Consider the following 17,911-nt stretch of genomic DNA (forward strand, 5'->3'; position numbering starts at 1 on the left):
GGCAGGTAGCCTAGTGGTTAGAGTATTGGACTAGTAACTGAAAAGTTGCAAGATCAAATCCCTGAGCTGACAAGGTGAAAATATGTTCTTCTCCTCCTGAACAAGGCAGTTAACCCACTGTTCCTAGGTTGTCATTGAAAATAAGAATTTGTTCTTAACTGACTTGCCTAGTTAAATAAAGGTAAAATAAAAATGTTTCATGAGCTGAAATAAAAGATCCCAAAAATGTCCCACATGTACAAAAATATTATTTCCCTCACATTTTTTGCACAAATTTGTTAACATTCCTGCTAGGGAGCATTTCTCCTTTGCCAAGATAATCCATCCACCTGACAGGTGTGGCATATCAAGAAGCTGATTAAACAGGTGCACCTTGTGCTGGGGAAAATAACAGGCCACTCTAAAATGTGCAGTTTTGTCACACAACACAATACCACAGATGTCTCATGTTTTGAGGGAGCCTGCAATTGGCATGCTGGCTGCATGAATGTCCACCAGAGCTGTTGCCAGAGAAGTTGTTGCCTCACAGCTGCAGACCACATGTAACCATACCAGCCCAGGACCTCCACATCCGGCTTCTTCACCTGCGGGATCGTCTGAGACCAGCCACCCAGACAGCTGATGAAACTGTGGGTTTGCACAACCAATGAATTTCTGCACAAATTGTCAAAAACCATCTCAGTGAAGATCCTCTGCGTGCTCATCGTCCTCACCAGGGTCTTGAACTGACACATATAATTGCTCTGTAAATACAAAACATGTATCTAAAAGGCAGGATAGAATAGTGGAAAATGAGTGAGAGAACTATATACAAAATGGACTGAAAAGAAATGAGAGTAGAAAATGGATTGCAGGAGATGAGAGAGAGATGTGAAAGAGATGAGAGAGAGATGTGAAAGAGATGAGAGAGAGATGTGAAAGAGATTAGAGAGAGTGATGTGAGTGGTACAGTGTGAGTGAATGGGCTGGTTGGTATGCAGTGCAGTCAGTTATGGTGGTTGGTGGTAATCAGGCTGAGCATCCCAAATGGCACCCTATTCCATCCGTATAGAACATTTCATTTGACCAGTGCTCTATGGGCCCTGGTTAAACGTAGTGTTCTATAAAGGGAGTAGGGTGCATTTGGGACACGCCTGAGCATTGGCAAGGTTGGCACAGGCTGGGTAATCAGCATTATTTCTGCTCCACTTTAATGTAACCGTGTCACCCCATACATTGCTCTCTTCTGTCCTCTCTCTTTCACTTTTTCCCTCCCTATCTTCTCTTATTTTATCTGTTTAACTGTTTCATGGGTTCTATGTTGAGGACTTCTTTGAGGCCTGACTTGGTCTGATACTATGTTGCTGTTGTCTGATTTTGTCAGTACCATGTTTCCCTCTTGTCATTGTCCTTTCTTAGGATCTCAGAAAAAAAGCGCAAAAAAAATGTCACTGAAAGCCCAAGTCGTTCCCATCCTTTTTTTAGTTGCCCTCCCACTCAAGTCAAGTATGTGTTAGTGTGTCTGTGAGTGTGTGAACTATGTGGTTATCTTTGTTTGTGTGTATTAGGGTTTGTGCATGCCTGTGTTAAACTTGTGTGTGTGTGTGTGCACCTATGTGTGTGTGCTGCTGAATGCTGTTGATATGCGCACGTGTTTACATTCAAGCGTCTGTAAATAAATGAGCCTCCTCAAAGATGTCGCCCTGGACTAGACATTTTATATACACCCAGTTATAAATATTGAACTGTATCATTCCTTATACTCTAATCAAACATTTAGGCAGAGATATATGCACTTACATTGAGACCTTAACAACACTACCAGGAATAAAGGAGAACAGAAAGTATACAGTAAACAGGTATACCATGAGGCCAATTAACAATGAGTATTATAAACAACAGATACTTTCCACAAATGGAGGACATAGGAAGAGAAAGAGTGAGGCAGGGCTGCCAAGGTAATGTCTGGGTGAGAGAAGCAGACCCTGGGTAAATGAGAATGAAACCTGTATGGTGTGGAGAGGGAGAATGGGAAGGATAAAAAAGAGAGGAAAAAACAAGGGGAGGAGGGAACTACATGCTGGAATAGCCAGCGAGCAGAGCTGTAGACTCCACCTTCCTTTCCTCTCTCCATCCCATCTCCTCTTCCTGCCTCCCTCTCTCCTTATATTTCTCTCTCTCTCTCTCTCTCTCTCTCTCTCTCTCTCTCTCTCTCTCTCTCTCTCTCTCTCTCTCTCTCTCTCTCTCTCTCTCTCTCTCTCTCTCTCTCTCTCTCTCTCTCTCTCACATACAGAATGTTAGCCCACTATCTAACCACAGAGAGAGCTCAGTGAGTCGTGGAAAGCATATTGTTTCTCCACGTCTCTCTCCCTCCCTCTTTCACTTTTCCACATCTCGTCTTTGGATATCCTCCTCCTGCTTTGTGACTTAACAGAGAGTGGAACAAGCTTTCTTTCCTATTGTTCGATTTTTTTTATACTGATCTCTTCTGGGGATTACCACAGGAATGCGTTTGTGTATTTGTGGGTGAGTGTGTGTGTCCTGTGCCATGCCCGTCCCTGGACTTTTCGGGACAAGCGGTAGTGAATCAGCATGAAGGGGGGTCACCATCAGCGGGGGTGCGGATGTCAACACCTGTTCCGAAAAGTGCTGGCCATGTGTGGCTGCTGCTATGCCCGTGTCCGAGGTTGGTACATCTCTACATTATGTCCATCATTTTAACCTAGCTACTTCTCTTCACTTTCCTGGTCTCAGATGAGATGGGAGTTTAGTTTGCTTTCCCAGTTATACGTCAGGTGGTCTGTGCAGTCGTGAAGTCTGTGTTTTTCCCTCCGAGATGGATGGCAAGAGATAAAAGTGATAAAAGTGAGATCAGATGATGCAAGAGAATCAGCAGAGCTCAATCGTTTGTTGGTTGATATTCAATCTGTTTTCAGGCCAGGTAACACTAGTAAAGGGGCACCATTAAGTGTAGCTTACTCTTCTCCACTGTCCCATGCTGTTGTTCTGTGATCAGATATTGAAACAGAGATGGTGTGTGTCACTTTTACTGATGCACTGCTACTGATTTGGGACCTCTTACAGCCTCAACTTTACTCACCAACTCTGAGCGTAACCTTCCCCCTGAACCCAATGGAATCTGAATACCGCTCTTCTTATGACTCCATCTTTCTCCTACACTTTCATTCTCTTTTTGTATCAGTCTGTCTGTCCTTCTTACTCTTGTCTCCTCATTCCTTTGTACTCTTCTCTCCTGCTCTCTCTACGGGCAGAGACAGTAGAGGAGAATTGATAGTGATGTTTTGCTCTTTGCTCAGACACCAACTCCTCCAAAGGAAATTAAATTAAACACATTTGGGTCCTGGATGTGTTTGCTCTACTCTGGTGTTTGCAGGAGACACAGTGCTAGTCGTATGCTGTGAGCTGTGCAGTGTGTGAAAATATATCATTTTAGACATAGTGTTAGAGAGAATATCAGTTAGGTTATATATAAAGTTAGCTATTGGGTTTAAGTTTCTTGGTGTCCACATCACCCACAAACCATCATGGTCCAAACACACCAAGACAGTCGTGAAGAGGTTACGACAACGCCTATTTCCCCTCAGGAGAATTTGGCATGGGTCCCCAGATCCTCAAAAAGTTCTACAGCTGCACCATCTGGTTGCATCACCGCCTGGTATGGCAACTGCTCTGCATCCGACCGCAAGGCGCTACAGAGGGTAGTGCGTACGGCCCAGTACATTACTGGGGCCAGCTTCCTGCCATCCAGGACCTCTATACCAGGCGGTGTCAGAGGAAGGCCCTAAAAATTGTCAAAGACTCCAGCCACCCTAGTCATAGACTGTTCTTTCTGCTACCGCACGGCAAGCGGTACCGGAGAGCCAAGTCTAGGTCTAAAAGGCTCGTTAACAGCTTCTACCCCCAAGCCATAAGACTGCTGAATAGTTAACCAAATGTCTACCCAGACTATTTGCATTGACACCCCCCCCCCCCTTTTTTTTGTAGGGTTTACATATACACTGTGGGCTCTATTTTAACAAACCTAACTATCTATCTAGCGATAGAGCTATAGGATCCGAGGGTGTGTCAGAAATATTTTTGTTATTTTCACAGTGGGGATGATTGGTGTGGTGGTGTGAAAGGTCTGGGTTTTGATTAATAAACAAGTTTTAAGTAGAGAACGACCAATAATCGGCCGAGATAATATCCCGGGCCGATTTTGGCCACTTCGAGTCTATCAGCAATTCTCTATAGATTTTGCCTATAGTCCATCTACACAGCAAGGCTGCTGTTGTGCCAGCCGCCACTCATCGCCTGAGTCACAAACACTGCAGAATGCAGAGGAATATCTAGCTGGGAGAATAAGCAGCAGCAAGCGATCTCATTCTCCAACAGAAAAGTGCAGTATTCAGAAATTGATCTCCTTTTACAAATATTAGTTTAGTTAATTCACTAATAGTGAGGCTTGTGTACGTGCCCGGACATGCATGCAATAAGCAAACTAGCTAAGCAGATAGCTTGTTAGGAAAGAGTAGGATAACTAATCCTTTCATCTGTGGCGTTAGCTACAGTATCTAGCTACTATGCTAGCTAGCTGGCTAGATAAACCTATACAATCGTAGCAGTAGGATCAAGTTACAATCTGCCTATTTTTTGACAGATAGCTGAACTAGCCAATTGAGTTGTTTCAAATGTTTTCCTGGCAGCTGAGATGTTTAGAGATGCTTCCTGGTAGCTGAGTTGTTTATAGATGCTATGTGCATTAGTTCATTATAGCCTACAGTAGTTTGTTAAATAGCCTACAGAAACTAAATCTAGGCCTATTCCATATATTTTTTAATATGTTAAATATGTTTACTGTCCACGTTTTTCTAAGTAATTTCATGGTTTCAATATGGAAATATATGATTAAACATATCATTCACACTGATATAGGCCTACTGTAAAAATGCATTATGTCTGAGCTATGGACTTGCCAAACGTTGTCAATAAGCAAGATGGTGAACAATTCTAATCAAATTCTTATGAAACGAAACAACAACTTGTTTTAAATAGGCTATGTTTAAATACAGTTACAGGCAACATAATTCCTCCCGTGGTCCTATAATATTAAGACAAGGTATATGGAGGGTTTAAGCCACATCCAAACTTTTCACAGGAGCTGGAAAAAGATCCAATATAAAGAGAAAGGGGGAATGTTCACTCACTGCTCCCAAATGTATATCGCTATAGCCTACCATTGCCGTTGATATGGCTAGCAGTGAGTTTGCCACGTGAAAGGTAAACAAACTAAAGTCAAATGGCCTACAAGTGGATTCTGCACCGTTGACGAATTCCCGCGATTTGACAGTTAGGTCCAACAGAGGAAAGTGAAAAATGCATTTTTTAAACAAAATTATAAATAAAAACAATAACCAGTCTTTTTAGTAAATAACTAGATGTTTCTAAACAGACTACCTAAAGTCACTGACACCTTTCCAACCGTGGTGCAAGGGATGGAAAATGTAAAATTTGACACTAGCGCTGCCTTAAAGCCAGTCGAAAATAGAGCCCTGTGACTCTGATCAGGGATGGAGCGTTTACATAGATGCTGTGACTCTGATCAGGGATGGAGCGTTTACATAGATGCTGTGACTCTGATCAGGGATGGAGCGTTTACATAGATGCTGTGACTCTGATCAGGGATGGAGCGTTTACATAGATGCTGTGACTCTGCTCAGTGATGGAGCGTTTACATAGATGCTGTGACTCTGATCAGGGATGGAGCGTTTACATAGATGCTGTGACTCTGCTCAGTGATGGAGCGTTTACATAGATGCTGTGACTCTGCTCAGGGATGGAGCATTTACATAGATGCTGTGACTCTGATCAGGGATGGAGCGTTTACATAGATGCTGTGACTCTGCTCAGTGATGGAGCGTTTACATAGATGCTGTGACTCTGCTCAGTGATGGAGCGTTTACATAGATGTTGTGACTCTGCTCAGTGATGGAGCGTTTACATAGATGCTGTGACTCTGCTCAGGGATGGAGCGTTTACATAGATGCTGTGACTCTGATCAGGGATGGAGCGTTTACATAGATGCTGTGACTCTGGTCAGGGATGGAGCGTTTACATAGATGCTGTGACTCTGATCAGGGATGGAGCGTTTACATAGATGCTGTGACTCTGATCAGGGATGGAGCGTTTACATAGATGCTGTGACTCTGATCAGGGATGGAACGTTTACATAGATGCTGTGACTCTGCTCAGTGATGGAGCGTTTACATAGATGCTGTGACTCTGCTCAGTGATGGAGCGTTTACATAGATGCTGTGACTCTGCTCAGTGATGGAGTGTTTACATAGATGCTGTGACTCTGCTCAGGGATGGAGCGTTTACGTAAATACTGTGACTCTGCTCAGTGATGGAGCGTTTACATAGATGCTGTGACTCTGCTCAGTGATGGAGCGTTTACATAGATGCTGTGACTCTGCTCAGTGATGGAGCGTTTACGTAGATGCTGTGACTCTGCTCAGTGATGGAGCGTTTACATAGATGCTGTGACTCTGCTCAGTGATGGAGCGTTTACATAGATGCTGTGACTCTGCTCAGTGATGGAGGGTCTAAACAGACAAACACAGAGTCAGCGATATGCTCGCATCTGGAACTCTGCAGTGTCTCGGAATGTGCTGCTCTCGGATCATTGGATCATGGAAACGCTTGAGTCACAGAGTCACTCTGCCTACATTCCTTCACCCCAAAAAACGTAACCCCCCCCCCCCCCACACACACACACATACACACACTCTGAGCAGCTATCCTTTTCTAAAAAGAAAATGTCCTGTTTCCAAGAATAGAAACAGGATTTATGGGGCGCTGTGGTGAAGAAATGTTATGTTAATTATTTTCTGACTGTCCACAGAAGCCCAGAGCTGATGGCTGGTGGATAGAAAAATGCTTATGTGCTCTAACTTTGGGGCTACAGGTTCTGTGGTGTGGCTCCCGTCTAGTTATGAGGCACATATATCTTTACGGCAAACAGTTGGTTATTGGGGAAAATAACATAATAGGTTGCTGACCACTGTGGTCTATTAGTATGCTGTGGACTTTACTAGAGTTTAAATAGAACATAGACCTTTGACCGGTGTGATACTCTCTCCTCTTTTTGACTAGAGGTCCTCTCATGTCATCAAAGCTCTGCTTTTGGCACCGTATAGCAGTGCTGTGATCCTGCCCTGGCAAAGGAGCCGTACAGGAGAGCTCTCCTCTCCATGAGTTAAAGATGTCACAGAGCTCCTTCCCTGCCAAAGCAGACACATTCATTTCTAATACAGTAACCAGGCAAATGTTATTACTCTTGTAACCACGGCTGTGTGTGTGTGTGTGTACATGTTTAAGTGTGTTTATACAGTGTAGAGATAATCTCTCTCTCTCTCTCTGCCAGCGCTGTTTTGATTCATTTCCTAATTTACCGCTGGCTAAATATAAAGGTGCTCAGGCTCGAGGCAGAACTGCTGCCTGGCTGACTGAGGATTACATCCGTCTAGTCCTCCATCCTTCCTGCACACATCCTCAAATAAAAACCAGCACACACATACACACACATGCATACATGCATGCACACAGACTGCCGCTCTAACAACCTATTTGGGGTGCTCGTGTTAACCTTTTAACATGTCAGTATAGAGATGATCTGCAGTGCATTCGGAAAGTATTCAGACACCTTCACTTTTTCCATATTTTGTTACATTACAGTCTTATTATCCCCCCTTTCCCTTTCCCTTATTCTAAAATGGAGTAAATACACATTTTCCTCATCAATTTACCCACAATACCCCATAGTGACGATGTAAAAACAGGTTTTCAGAAATGTTTGCAAATGTATAAAAATATATATATATATATATATTTACATAAGAATTCAAACCTTTTCCTATGAGATTTGAAATTGAGCTCAGGTGCATCCTGTTTCCATTGATCATCCTTGAAATGTTTCGACAACTTGATTGGAGTCCACCTGTGGTAAATTCAATTGATTGGACATGATTTGGAAAGGCACACACCTGTCTATACAAGGTCCCACAGTTGACAGTGCATGTCAGTGAAAAAACCAAGCCATGAGGTTGAAGGAATTGTCCATGGAGTTCTGAGACAGGAATATGTGAAGGCACAGATCTGGGGAAAGGTTACCAAAAAATGTCTGCAGCATTGAAGGTCCCCAAGAACACAGTAGCCTCCATCATTTTTAAATGGAAGAAGTTTGGAACCACCAAGACCCTTCCTAGAGCTGGCCGCCTAGCCAAACTGAGCAACCGGTGGAAAAGGGCCTTAGTCAGGGAGGTGACCAAGAACCTGATGGTCACTTTGACGAGCTCCAGAGTTCCTGTGTGGAGATGGTAGAACCTTCTGGAAGGACAACCATCTCTGCAGCACTCCACCAATCAGGCCAGTAAAAGGCACATGACAGCCCGCTTGGAGTTTGCCAAAAGGCACCTAAAGACTCTCAGACCATAAGAAACAAGATTCTCTGGTCTGATGAAACCAAGATTGAACTCTTTGGCCTGAATGCCAAGTATCACGTCTGGAGGAAACCTGGTACCATCCCTACAGTGAAGCATGGTGGTGGCACCACCATGCTGTGGGGATGTTTTTCAGCAGCAGGGACTGTGAGACTAGTCAGGATTGAGGGAAAGACGAACAGAGCGAAGTACAGAGAGATCCTTGATGAAAACCTGTGCCAGAGGGCTCAGGACCTCAGACTGGGGCGAATGTTCACCTTCCAACAGGACAACCACCCTAAGCACACAGCCAAGACAACGCAGGAGTAGTTTTGGGACAAGTCTCTGAATGTCCTTGAGTGAACTAGCTAGAGCCCGGACTTGAACCCGATCTAACATCTCTGGAGAGACCTGAAAATAAGTGTGCAGCAATGCTCCCATCCAAGCTACAGTAACAGAGTTTGAGAGTATCTGCAGAGAAGAGTGGGAGAAAACACCTAAAATACAGGTGTGCCAAGCTTGTAGCGTCATACCCAAGAAGGCTTGAGGGTGTAATTGCTGCCAAAGGTGCTTCAACAAAGTACTGAATAAAGGGTCCGAATCCTTATGTAAATGTGATTTTTCAGTGTTAATTTTTTTATACATTTGCAAAAGTGTCTAAAACCTGTTTTTGCTTTGTCTTTATGGGGTATTGTGTGTAGAGTGACGAGGGGGGAAAAACAATTTAATCTGTTTTAGAATAAGGCTGTAACGTAACAAAATGTGGAAAAAGTTAAGGGGTCTGAATACTTTCCGGATAAACTGTATATATATACTTTATCAACAGCCCAAAAAATGTACACGTTATCATTGTTGTGTGTGTGACAAATTATATTTCTAGGGAGTGAGTAAGACCTTTAAACAGGTCAACATACACAAGGCTGCGGGGCCAGACAGATTACAAGGACGTGTGCTCCGGGCATGTGCTGACCAACTGGCAGGTGTCTTCACTGACATTTTCAACATGTCCCTGATTGGGTCTGTAGTACCAACATGGTTCAAGCAGACCACCATAGTCCCTGTGCCCAAGAACACAAAGGCAACCTGCGTAAATGACTACAGACCCGTAGCACTCACGTCCGTAGCCATGAAGTGCTTTGAAAGGTTGGTAATGGCTCACATCAACACCATTATCCCAGAAACCCTAGACCCACTCCAATTTGTATCCCGCCCAAACAGATCCACAGATGATGCAATCTCTATTGCACTCCACAATGCCCTTTCCCACCTGGACAAAATGAACACTTATGTGAGAATGCTATTCATTGACTACAGCTCAGCATTCAACACCATAGTACCCTCAAAGCTCATCACTAAGCTAAGGATCCTGGAACTTAACACCTCCCTCTGCAACTGGATCGGGGACTTCCTGACGGGCCGCTCCCAGGTGGTGAGGGTAGGTAGCAACCCATCTGCCACGCTGATTCTCAAAACTGGAGCTCCCCAGGGTGCATGCTCAGTCCCCTCTTGTACTCCCTGTTCCCCCACAACAGCATGGCCAGGCACGACTCCAACACCATCATTAAGTTGCAGATGACACAACAGTGGTAGGCCTGATCCCCGAAAACGATGAGACAGCCTATAGGGAGGAGGTCAGAGACCTAGCCGGGTGATGCCAGAATAACAACCTATCCCTCAACTTAACCGAGACTAAGGAGATGATTGTGGACTACAGAAAAATGAGGACCGAGCACGCTCCCCTTCTCATCGATGGGGCTGTAGTGGAGCAGGTTGAGAGCTTCAAGTTCCTTGGTGTCCACATCAACAACAAGCTAGAATGGTCCAAACACACCAAGACAGTCGTGAAGAGGACACGACAAAGCCTATTCCCCACCAGGAAACTAAAAAGATTTGGCATGGGTCCTGAGATCCTCAAAAGGTTCTACAACTGCAACATCGAGAGCATGGTTGCATCACTGGTTGCATCACTGCCTGGTACGGCAATTGCTCGGCCTCCGACCGCAAGGCACTACAGAGGGTGGTGCGTAAGGCCCAGTACATCACTGGGTCCACATCGACGGGACAGTAATGGAGAGGGTGGCAAGTTTTAAGTTCCTCTGGGTACACACCACAAACAAACTGAAATGGTCCACCCATACAGACAGTGTGGTGAAGAAGGCGCAGCAGCGCCTCTTCAACCTCAGGAGGCTGAAGAAATTCAGCTTGTCACCAAAAACACTCACAAGCTTTTACAGATGCACAATCGAGAGCATCCTGTCGGGCTGTATCACCGTCTGGTACGGCAACTGCTCCGCCCACAACCGTAAGGCTCTCCAGAGGGTAGTGAGGTCTGCACAGCGCATCACCGAGGGCAAACTAGCTGCCCTCCAGGACACCTACACCATCCGGGCCACTGCCTGTCCACCCCGCTATCATCCAGAAGGCGAGGTCAGTACAGGTGCATCAAAGCGGGGACCGAGAGACTGAAAAACAGCTTCTAAAATTTGATTTGATTTGGGACTAAGCTGCCTGCCATCCAGGACCTTTACACCAGGCGGTGTCAGAGGAAGGCCCTAGAAATTGTCAAAGACTGTTCTCTAAACTCCCGCATGGCAAGAGGTACCGGAGTGCCAAGTCTAGGACAAAAAGGCTTCTGAACAGTTTTTACCCCCAAGCCATAAGACTCATGAACAGGTAATCAAATGGTTACCCGGACTATTTGCACTATTGGTTAGAGCCTGTAAGTAAGCATCTGTTGTATTCGGCGCACATGACAAATAAACTTTGATTCGATTTTTCCTAGCCACCGTGCTTCTGCACCTGCATTGCTTGCTGTTTGGGGTTTTAGGCTGGGTTTCTACACCTGCATTGCTTGCTGTTTGGGGTTTTAGGCTGGGTTTCTACACCTGCATTGCTTGCTGTTTGGGGTTTTAGGCTGGGTTTCTGTACAGCACTTTGTGACATCAGCTGATGTAAGAAGGGCTTTATAAATGAATTTGATTTGATATTAAATTATTCTCACACTGGGCCAGATGAGTACAATAGTGCATTTGGTCCAGTGTCAGTTAGCGTCAGTGTAGAGGGCGATTTGTCTTTGCTCTCATCATAAGGCCGTCTCTCTTGGTTTATGAGCCATCAAAAGCATTAAGCTAGCCATGTGGAGAGATAGATCCAGAGTAATGGAAGCCACATGATGAGAACACAGACAGACGGCAGACAGACAGTGAATTGTCTCTTTCACAGTACAGGCTAGATTGTGGTAGTGATAGGTTGTAAAATAAGTGGTTTGCGTCCCAAATGGAACCCTATCCCCTATATCGTGCATTACTTTTGACCAGGACCCATAGGAATAGGGTGCCTTTGTATTCATCAAAGTGCAGGGAGGTGCCATATGAACAAGTGCTCTGTGCCGTAGTGCAGTAAAGAACACCAGGCTGTTATAATCTGACTGGGACGATCCACCTCTGCACCACCAAGATAACACTGATCTATTAGAGAGCTTATTGCCCAGTGTGTGTGTGTGTGTTGGGGGGGGGGGGACGATTAAAGATCAGCTCTGTCCATGCTGCAGAGACAGAGACACTGCAAATCGAAGGTGTGTGTAAATACACACACAGACAGACATTTGGACAGGGACTGGACGTCTAGTGCCTTCGGAAAGTATTCAGACGCCTTGACTTTAAACCAGAAATATATACAGTGCCTTGCGAAAGTATTCGGCCCCCTTGAACTTTGCGACCTTTTGCCACATTTCAGGCTTCAAACATAAAGATATAAAACTGTATTTTTTTGTGAAGAATCAACAACAAGTGGGACACAATCATGAAGTGGAACGACATTTATTGGATATTTCAAACTTTTTTAACAAATCAAAAACTGAAAAATTGGGCGTGCAAAATTATTCAGCCCCCTTAAGTTAATACTTTGTAGCGCCACCTTTTGCTGCGATTACAGCTGTAAGTTGCTTGGGGTATGTCTCTATCAGTTTTGCACATCGAGAGACTGAATTTTTTTCCCATTCCTCCTTGCAAAACAGCTCGAGCTCAGTGAGGTTGGATGGAGAGCATTTGTGAACAGCAGTTTTCAGTTCTTTCCACAGATTCTCGATTGGATTCAGGTCTGGACTTTGACTTGGCCATTCTAACGTTTTGCATTGTTGCCAAAAAGTTCCATTTTGGTTTCATCTGACCAGAGCACCTTCTTCCACATGTTTGGTGTGTCTCCCAGGTGGCTTGTGGCAAACTTTAAACAACACTTTTTAAAGATATCTTTAAGAAATGGCTTTCTTCTTGCCACTCTTCCATAAAGGCCAGATTTGTGCAATATACAACTGATTGTTGTCCTATGGACAGAGTCTCCCACCTCAGCTGTAGATCTCTGCAGTTCATCCAGAGTGATCATGGGCCTCTTGGCTGCATCTCTGATCAGTCTTCTCCTTGTATGAGCTGAAAGTTTAGAGGGACGGCCAGGTCTTGGTAGATTTGCAGTGGTCTGATACTCCTTCCATTTCAATATTATCGCTTGCACAGTGCTCCTTGGGATGTTTAAAGCTTGGGAAATCTTTTTGTATCCAAATCCGGCTTTAAACTTCTTCACAACAGTATCTCGGACCTGCCTGGTGTGTTCCTTGTTCTTCATGATGCTCTCTGCGCTTTTGACGGACCTCTGAGACTATCACAGGTCAGGTGCATTTATACGGAGACTTGATTACACACAGGTGGATTGTATTTATCATCATTAGTCATTTAGGTCAACATTGGATCATTCAGAGATCCTCACTGAACTTCTGGAGAGAGTTTGCTGCACTGAAAGTAAAGGGGCTGAATAATTTTGCACGCCCAATTTTTCATTTTTTGATTTGTTAAAAAAGTTTGAAATATCCAATAAATGTCGTTCCACTTCATGATTGTGTCCCACTTGTTTTATATTTATATATTTATATATACAGTTTTATATCTTTATGTTTGAAGCCTGAAATGTGGCAAAAGGTCGCAAAGTTCAAGGGGGCCGAATACTTTCGCAAGGCACTGTATATTATTTTAGTTATTTATATTTATATTTATATATTTTAGTTATTTATATTTGATACATTTGGTAAAATGTCTAAAAACCTGTTTTTGTTGTGACATTATGGGGTGTTGTGTGTAGATTAAAGAGGGGAAAAAAACAATTTAATCCATTTTAGAATAAGGCTGTAAGGTAGCAAAATGTGGAAAGAGTCAAGGGGTTTGAATACTTCCAGAAGGCACTGTAAACTTATGTGCACACTATAGAGGGATAACTCTAGCAAGCATTGTGTCGTGAGGGAGTCGTAATATACTAATTTAATAGTTAATGTAGGAGGACAGCATCATCTCTAGGCCATGATGGAGATCCCCAGTGTATTCAACCACCATTCCTCTTGGATGAGCTCCTATTTTTTCTACTGTAATTATCATAAAGCCTGTCAAACAGTGAGAAAATGCTCGTGTTAATGTGACAGTGATAATTAACACTGCCTGCCTGGCGTTTTAAAATAACCCTGTCTGAGTGAGGTCACCATCACCATGGTATTATAGTGTGTATATTCTGAGAGAGAGAGAGAGAGAGAGAGAGAGGGGGGGGGGGGTCTTCTTATCCACCACCCTCCTAGCTCTCTCTCTGTCCCGTGGTAAGCCTGGTTCTGATTTTGTGTGTGTGTTATTGACATGGCTGAGTGTTAGGGTCCGATTTGTCTCTTCTTGGAGCTTTCTGTCCCCCTTTCCACTCTCTCTCTCCTCTGTCTTTCCACCCTTTCCACTCTCTCTCCTCTGTCTTTCTACCCTTTCCACTCTCGCTCTCCTCTGTTTTTCCACCCTTTCCACTCTCTCTCTCCTCTGTCTTTCCACCCTTTCCACCCTTTCCACTCTCTCTCTCCTCTGTCTTTCCACCCTTTCCACCCTTTCCACTCTCTCTCTCCTCTGTCTTTCCATCCTCCACTCTTTGGACACTCTCCTCGTACTTGTAGTTTTCTATTCCTCTGTGTCTTCCTGTTGATCCTTGACCTCTATTCCCTTCCCAACCCCCTGGTGTTTGTTAGTCATCTCAAGACTATATCTATCCCTCCCCACTCTCCCTCTCTCTCTCTCTCGCTCTCTCGCTCTCTCTCTCTCTCGCTCTCTCTCTCTCTCGCTCTCTCTCTCTCGCTCTCTCTCTCTCTCGCTCTCTCTCTCTCGCTCTCTTTCCCCTTCTCTCTGTCTCTCCCTCACTCTCTCATCCTCTCTCTCTTTATCCCCCCACCCTTCTCCCAGTTCATCTAAGGAAGTGTAATGTGACTGTCTGTGTGTTAATGTGAACATTGTTCAGCAGCTGTTGTCTGTCAGTGACCTCAGTGTCAGAGATGCAATCATTTGTGTGCATAAATAGGGGGGGGGGGGGGGGGGGGGTGCCCAGTGATGTCACTGCATTTTCTCTCTTTGTCATCAGCTTATAAGGCGAAATCAAGTCCCCTCCTTTCATCATGGAAAAATCTGTAGGGGAAACCAGTGTTGCTTGTCACACATTTTACTCTCATGTGTAGTTCTCAGCACCAGTATATCTTACAAGACCCTTTTCAATGAATGAAAGATATTGGGTTGAATTGGGGACTGTCTTTATTCTCATATAGTATTCCAACATGGAGTTATAAGCCATCAAACACACTCTGTCCACTTTTGACAACCAGCCCCATTGTGGGGTTGGTTGTCACAAAGTACGGGGTTGGTTGTCACAATGTTTGTTGCAAAGTACGGGGTTGGTCGTCACAATGTTTGTTGCAAAGTACGGGGTTGGTTGTCACAATGTTTGCTTGTAGCTTTTTCCTTTTTATAACAGGAAATAAAGCAATATAATATGCAGAGTCTTAGGAAGCCTTTTGATGGAAGGATATTCCTAACAAAATTCAGCATTTAATGCCTTGAGAACGACATATGGCAGTTTGAATAAATGTGTGTGTATGCATGTGGGTGTGATAGAAAGAAATGTGTGTGTATGCATGTGGGTGTGATAGAAAGAAATGTGTGTGTATGCATGTGGGTGTGATAGAAAGAAATGTGTGTGTATGCGTGTGGGTGTGATAGAAAGAAATGTGTGTGTATGCATGTGGGTGTGATAGAAAGAAATGTGTGTGTATGCATGTGGGTGTGATAGAAAGAAATGTGTGTGTATGCATGTGGGTGTGATAGAAAGAAATGTGTGGGTGTGAGACAAGAAATGAGAGAGAGGCAACAAACCCAGATGGCACAGATTCCTCTGCCCAACGGATGTATACATGATGCATCTGGAAGATGCAGTTTAGACATTGTTTGCTAATTGTCAAGACGTCTCACAGATGTATTTAGAATATCTACATTCTATATTCTACATCGCTGTTATAATCTGACTTCTGACTGATACGATCCACTTCTGCACCACCAAGATAACACTGATCTATTAGAGAGCTTAATGCCTTACGTCGGCCAGGCATCAGCATCAACCAGACCTCTCTTCACAATTCCAAAGTCCAGAACAGACTATGGGAGACGCACATTACTACATAGAGCCATGGCTACATGGAACTCTATTCCACATCAGGTAACTGATGCAAGCAGTAGAATAAGATTTAAAAAACAGATTTAAAAACACAGCGGGGACTGTGAAGAGACACACACACAGGCACATAAACATGATAAGACATGCACTCTACATACACGTACACATGGATTTTGAATTGTAGATATGTGGTAGTAGAGTAGTGGCCTGAAGGCACATACAGTTGAAGTCGGAAGTTTACATACACCTTAGCCAAATACATTTAAACTCAGTTTTTCACAATTCCTGACATTTAATCCTAGTAAAAACTCCCGGTCTTAGGTCAGTTAGGATCACTACATTATTTTAAGAATGTGAAATGTCAGAATAATAGTAGAGAGAAGGATTTATTTTAGCTTTTATTTCTTTCATCACATTCCCAGTGGGTCAGAAGTTTACATACACTCAATTAGTTTTTGGCAGCATTGCCTTTAAATTGTTTAACTTGGGTCAAACGTTTCGGGTAGCCTTCCACAAGCTTCCCACAATAAGTTGGGTGAATTTTGGCACATTCCTCCTGACAGAGCTGGTGTAACTGAAACAGGTTTGTAGGCCTCCTTGCTCGCACATGCTTTGCAGTTCTGCCCATACATTTTCTATAGGATTGAGGTCAGGGCTTTGTGATGGCCACTCCAATACCTTTACTTTGTTGTCCTTAAGCCATTTTTACACAACTTTGGAAGCATGCTTGGGGTCATTGTCCATTTAACTTCCTGACTGATGTTTTGAGATGTTGCATCAATATATCCACATAATTTTCCTCCCTCACGATGCCATCTATTTTGTGAAGTGCACCAGTCCCTCCTGCAGCAAAGCACCCCCACAACATGATGCTGCCACCCCCGTGCTTCACGATTGGGATGGTGTTCTTCGGCTTGCAAGCCCCCCCCCCCCCCCCTTTTTCCTCCAAACATAACGATGGTCATTATGGCCAAACAGTTCTATTTTTGTTTCATCAGACCAGAGGACATTTTTCAAAAAAGTATGATATTTGTCCCCATGTGCAGTTGCAAACCGTAGTCTGGCTTTAATATGGCGGTTTTGGAGCTGTGGCTTCTTCCTTTCAGGTTATGTCGATATAGGACTCCTTCCAGCATCTTCACAAGGTCCTTTGCTGTTGTTCTGGGATTGATTTGAACCAGACCTGCGGAGGTTTACCATTTTTTTTCTGAGGTCTTGGCTGGTATCTTTTGATTTTCCCATGATGTCAAGCAAAGAGGCACTGAGTTTGAAGATATGCCTTGAAATACATCCACAGGTACACCTCCAATTGACTCAAATGGTGTCATATAGCCTATCAGAAGCTTCTAAAGCCATGACATAATTTTCTGGAATTTTCCAAGCTGTTTAAAGGCACAGTCAACTTAGTGTATGGAAACTTCTGACCCACTGGAATTGTGATACAGTGAATTATAAGTGAAATAATCTGTCTGTAAACAATTGTTGGAAAAATAACTTGTGTCATGCACAAAGTAGATGTCCTAACCTGACTTGCCAAAACTATAGTTTGTTAACAAGACATTTATGAAGTGGTTGAAAAGCGAGTTTTAATGATTCCAACCTACTGTAAGTGTATGTAAACTTCCGACTTCAACTGTATATCCTGTTTCCACTGATCATCCTTGAGATGTTTCTACAACTTGATTGGAGTCCACCTGTGGTAAATTCAATTGATTGGACATGATTTGGAAAGGCACACACCTGTCTGTATGAAGTCCCACAGTTGACAGTGCATGTCAGAGAAAAAACCAAGCCATAAGGTCGAAGGAATTGTCTGTAGAGCTCCAAGACAGTATTGTGTCAAAGTACAAATCAGGGGAAGTTTACCCAAAAATCTCTGCAGCATTGAAGGTCCCCAAGAACAGAGTGGACTCCATCATTGGAAGTGGAAAACGTTTGGAACCACC

At 43.8% G+C, this 17,911-nt stretch overlaps 1 protein-coding gene across 2 annotated transcripts in view; it reads left to right on the top strand.

The window, feature by feature from the left end:
• The first annotated feature begins 2,056 nt into the window (after positions 1-2,056).
• LOC110494319 (rho guanine nucleotide exchange factor 25) overlaps positions 2,057-17,911 on the top strand; it is an 82,259-nt gene continuing 66,404 nt past the window's right edge. The window contains exon 1 of one of the 2 annotated variants that reach the window (XM_036950397.2): positions 2,057-2,665. In XM_036950397.2, coding sequence (XP_036806292.1) covers positions 2,572-2,665 — 94 coding nt within the window. In that variant the 5' untranslated portion in view covers positions 2,057-2,571. The remainder of the gene's footprint in view (positions 2,666-17,911) is intronic. The other variant, XM_036950399.2, reaches the window with a different exon arrangement.

The sequence above is a fragment of the Oncorhynchus mykiss genome, chromosome 17 (genome assembly GCF_057628025.1).
Source record: "Oncorhynchus mykiss isolate SJ-2025 chromosome 17, ASM5762802v1, whole genome shotgun sequence".
NCBI classification, from domain to species: domain Eukaryota; kingdom Metazoa; phylum Chordata; class Actinopteri; order Salmoniformes; family Salmonidae; genus Oncorhynchus; species Oncorhynchus mykiss.